The sequence below is a fragment of the Trachymyrmex septentrionalis genome, unplaced genomic scaffold (assembly GCF_001594115.1).
Source record: "Trachymyrmex septentrionalis isolate Tsep2-gDNA-1 unplaced genomic scaffold, Tsep1.0 scaffold86, whole genome shotgun sequence".
Classification (NCBI taxonomy): domain Eukaryota; kingdom Metazoa; phylum Arthropoda; class Insecta; order Hymenoptera; family Formicidae; genus Trachymyrmex; species Trachymyrmex septentrionalis.
The window spans coordinates 146,599-152,016 of NW_017306049.1; the positions used below are offsets into that span (position 1 = coordinate 146,599).

The 5,418-nt window shown below is 29.6% G+C and overlaps 1 protein-coding gene across 5 annotated transcripts in view; it reads right to left on the reverse strand.

The window, feature by feature from the left end:
• The window catches only part of LOC108755226 (putative fatty acyl-CoA reductase CG5065), a 34,285-nt gene that overhangs the window by 4,750 nt on the left and 24,117 nt on the right, over positions 1 to 5,418 (reverse strand). For all 5 annotated transcript variants that reach the window (XM_018498127.1, XM_018498122.1, XM_018498126.1 and 2 more), the window contains one exon: positions 3,654 to 3,853. In XM_018498127.1, coding sequence (XP_018353629.1) covers positions 3,654 to 3,842 — 189 coding nt within the window. In that variant the 5' untranslated portion in view covers positions 3,843 to 3,853. The remainder of the gene's footprint in view (positions 1 to 3,653; positions 3,854 to 5,418) is intronic.

The window sequence follows — 5,418 nt, forward strand, 5'->3', positions numbered from 1 at the left end:
CACACACGCCCACACACATCCACACACGCCCACACACATCCACACACCCACACCAGTTGTGAAATGATCAACAACGGACAACTGATTGTTGAGCATAAGGTGAAAGTTGTATTGTTTTTTGCAAAAACATATAATGTGTCGGAGATTCGGAGATGTTTCGTTTACAGTATATGTGCCGTTATTTGAAGATTTGTGAAAAATAGTCAAAGGGCATGCGTTTAAGAGGTAAAACGATAGTCATATTGAACACACTATCTATTAGCGACAATTTTCTAAACTTTAAGGTAATTTATTCTTTATATCAGTTTCGTATCAATTTTATTAAAAATAAATGTGTTATATGTAAAATAAGTGGTATAATTTTTCTTGCGCCACACACGTATGATTACGTATCGTTCAATATTTCTTCGCTCGATTTCCGTTCTGTTCAGATTAATTTTATAGAGAATCTAAACGAGAGGGACTAGGAAAATCTTGTGTATATTGTATCTTATCTTTGCGAAGGACACAAATAAAGAAATACATGTAATAATGACTAAGAGACCTTCAGGATCGAATATATTCGCTGCTTCACAGCTCACGTGAGAAGTTGACGCGTTTACATTACTGCTGTGCAGTAACGTTCCTCGATTACCACATGTAAGCTGGTAACATAAATACCTTTCGTTATATTCTATGTAATCGACGAATCCATTAAAGTTTAGAGAAGCGATTGCGTTTAACGTTTGCGGCGTGCAGCGTGTCGCAATCGCTGAACCTTCAGTGCATTTTAAATCGCCATTAAAAAGACGATAAGTAGCTTACGAAAGCTAAAATCTGCGAAGAGAGTCATTAGAATTATAATAAATCTCTTTCACGAGAATAATCATGACGATGTGATTAGAAAATGTGTGTTATGTATCCGTGTTGCTTCACCTTTCTCAGCCGAAGCTATTTTAACGCAATAAATGTGTATGTGCCCGAAGAGATCGCAGCCCGTTTAATTATCCACCTTAGGCATTAGACACATATATTTGCGCCGAGATGTCTTCACTTATACCGCGATAATTTTCCCTTTCTCTCCCTTGACCCTAACGTCGTACAGACAGATTTTATTTACATACTACGCACTTACATAAAAAACACTTCAAATCGAGTATTTATTTCTTTCCTCGGAGAGTATTACATAATATGTATTTGTTTGAAAGATTGTTTTTTTAAATACCTCCTGTTATAAATACCTTTCCAGACAGCACACAATATTTATAAAATATTTACAAAATATTTACAAAACTTACTTTAAATATTTTGTAATTATTTTTGTGGTCTTAGATTGCACAGATCATAAATATTTATTATAAATATTATGAAATAGTTATTGTAGATGTTGTAGTAAATGCTATGGAAGTACTTAAATTAGAATCTAAGTAGTAAATACTTATTATAAATATTTATTTATATTTATCATAAATATTACATAAAATATTTAATCTATTATATTTTAATAATATTTCGCATAAAGCATTATATAAAATATGTATAAAATATTTATATAACATTTAAAAAAAGAATAGTAATAAATATTTATCATGAATATTCTGTGCTGTTATCAAAGATAGCATCGTGATAAAATATCGATAAATTTCTCGGATTTTGAATAAGAGATTCATTTCATACAGGGGAGATTGAAGTTATGAGTAACAGGGGTAAGTAGTAAGCCCGGATCTTCACACAGACACCGGCGCTTTGATACAGAGCGTGATTGGTGAAAAAAATGGTAACAAGAGTAAATTTTACTTTCATAACCCGTTTTTCATCAATCAGCGTTTGGTGTCAAAGTACTGATGTCTGCATGAAGATTCAGGCTAATACCTAATTAAAAAAACGTTATAAACAACATATGAAATTATACTTATTAGACAGGGATAGAAGTCTGTAATGACGCTACCTATTGCATAGTAATGATTAGAAGCGCTCGCATCATCATCGATCGTGTTTATGCAAGAGGTTATTGAAAACTACACGTAATTAATTTTTATAATTTTTCGTAATTTTGATCTCAATTTTTATACATTGACGTTTGAGCAACAAATAATATATTAATATATATATATACACATTAAGGTTTCTTTATTTGTATCGGATATCCAGCCAGATATTTTTCGGATATCCAATAGATTTTTTCTAAAATTCTAAAAAAAGAATATCGCACATCCGATGTCACATTCTGTATGTGATAATTTTACGATCCAGTGCATCCCTAATGTTTATCAAAAATATTTATTGGCATTTGCTGAGAAATTTATAGGAAAAATAAAAATAATTAGGAGCTTTAGGAAGACAATGACCCTAAAAATCGGAATCGTCTTTGTGCACGATGGAAAAAGGAAAATAACATCACCGTAATGGATTGGCCTGCATTATCTCCAAATCCCAGTGAGAATGTATGATCTTACATGAAATTCAAACTAAAAAAGATGAAACTTTTACTCTTAAGTAATTGTCGTAACTAAAATCAAAAAGTTATGAAGCTATCTACCTATAAGTGAATATGAAAAATTAATTAAAAGTATGCAAAAAGGTGTTAAGCAATAATTGACAATGGAAGCGACTGTACTTATTACTAGGTAATTATGCAATACTTTTTGAGTCTACTTTGATGTATTAGGACAACATCGGAACAAGGGTGTGGCAAGCAAGGCACTTACCTCATGCAAAAAGTTCAAAGAGACGCAAAAATAGCCGACAATGTAATTTCCTACATATTTTTTAATTCGTTACTACGCAATAATGATTTTAGTTTACGGTCTACTTAATACTACCAATATAGAATTTGTATTTTAGATGTTTTATAAAACTAATTCATGATTATTCTTTAATCAGTATATATATCCAAACTTAGAAGTATACCAACAAGAATATTTTTAATTATTCCGGTAAAGTAGCTTCACGTGAAGGAAAATTTAGTGAATTGAGGTTAATAAAAAATTATTTGATTATCACTAAGTAAAGAAAAAATATCACATATAGGAATTCTTTCAATTGAAAATGAAATATAAAAATATATTATAGATTTTTATGTAATAATTTCACAGCTATCAAAGCCCGAGAAATTATTGTGATTTTAGTAACTATATTTTTTAGTAACTTTTTTTCATTTATAACATACTACATTACAATTAAATGATGTTCAATTGAATTCTCTCATTTCAATTGTCAATTGAAGGACTTTTAATTAACTCCGCTTGAATTAATCGTTAATTAAATGATGTTCAATTAAATTCGCTGATTTCAATTTTCAATTAAATGTCTTCTAATTGATTCGCTTGAATCAATCGTCAATCAAAAATTTAATTTTAATTGAATTTGCACAAATCAATCGTTAATAGAATAATTTTTAATTGAATTTAATAATTTCGATTGTCAATTAAATATAATTTAATTAATACAATATAATTTAATTTAAAAAGTAATTAATTACTTGCAATCCTATAGGGGACTCATGTCCCATGAACTATCTAGTAATTAATTTATTGCATGTCAATTCTTGTCTGTAATATAGCCAATCTGGCGCCTTAAAAAAATCAAAATTTTAACAACATTATTTTCTCTAATGTTTTGAGATTGTCTCATTTCTATTAATTTGTTGCTTGTTACTCTTGCTTGTTACATACCTGCAGTAAGAGCTGCAACCTTGCATGCGAATCAAGGCATTTCTTTTTTCTAATTAATAAAAAGATATTTCCAATATCGGGGCAACTTAGCAATAATTTGGCGACTAGAACTTTTCCCATAAATCCAGTACTTCCAGTGACGAGAATGTTTCTATTGGCAAACCATTCGGGTATCGATTTTGTGATCATTTTTGAAAACACTGAAAAATATAAGTGAAATATTTGTTAATATATGTTAAACAGAAAGAATATAAAAATCTATAAAAATCTATCTGAAGCATACTTTGTATCAGTCTTAGAGATTACAATATAAAAAAACATGCAAATATAAAAAATTTGCAATATAAAAAAATTTACAAATATAAAAAACTTGTAATATAAAAAAACTTGCAAAATTTGTTATAAAAAAATGAAGCATACTTCAGAAGATCAGTCTTAGAGATTACAATATAAAAAAACTCTGGAGTAAACATACTGATACAGATCGACATTTCCAGATATCTACAAGTATATTTGCCCCTAATTATCAAATTCCCCCTCCTATTATTAGGTTGTTCGGAAAGTAATTTCGTTTTTTCTTATGAAAATGAAAGACGATTTTCAATCAGACGCGTTTCAAATGATCATGAACGGTCGAATTCGATAAATTTAATCTCTCAGCGATCTCACGAGTTGTTATTCGCCGGTTTGGATCAATTAATGCCTTTATTGTGTCTTCATCAGCTTCAACTGGCCTTCCAAAACGTGGTGCATCTTCAACATCAAAATTGCCGGATCGAAATTTTGCAAACCAGTTTTGGCACTGGCGTTCTGTCAATACATCTTCTCCATACACATCGGATAATTTTTTTCTTGCTTGAACAGCATTTTTACTTTTTTCATAGTAAAAAAGTAAAATATGCCGAAAATGCTGCTTTTCACTTTCATATTTGATAGGGCATCAACCAAAAACTACTGCGTAGAATCAATCGAACTTTTTTCACAAACAAGCCTTGCTATATCAGCTGCCAAAATATATAATGATTATGCGGCTTAAGTGTGAGGTTGGCTGTGAAAAAATACAATAAGTCCTCTGTTGGGAAAAAACGAAATTATTTTCCGAACAACCTAATACAATTCCGTCTCGCACAAGTATAAAAGACTGATACTCTGCATAGTGTACTTAATGTCTCATTTTCTGTCAAAAAAAATTCCTTTATCATCATATCATTATAATACTTACACAAATACATGTACATTGTACAAAAATTGTGAGGATTTTTGTTCACAAACACAGGTATGTTTTATAATTATATTAATTTACAAGACATTTTAATCTGTAATAACAGTTTAAAAAAAAAATATTTTTTTTATTATAAAATAGAATCTGGAAATCCTGTATTTGCCAGATAACGGTCTATATAAAAAAATATTTCTAACAACAATTCTGCACCAAGACGATTGAATTTCTATGACTGCTGTGAAACTTATGCCAGTCAATGTTGATTATAATCAAGTTGGTAATAGAAAATTATAAACATACATACAAAATTATAAACATACATTGTATTTTTAGATTTTTTAATATCCGATTTATGTTCCTTTATACGAGTGTTAAGCTTCCTTTTAGTCTACTCGACATATGAAAATTGCAATCAAGGCAATTTATTTTGTAAACTATATTCGAATGATGTCTTGATGAAGTCTTGTTAAAGTAAAATATTAGCTAAAATAGGAGAAAAAGGAGAATCTATAAGCAAACCAAAGAATTGTTTATAAATTGTGT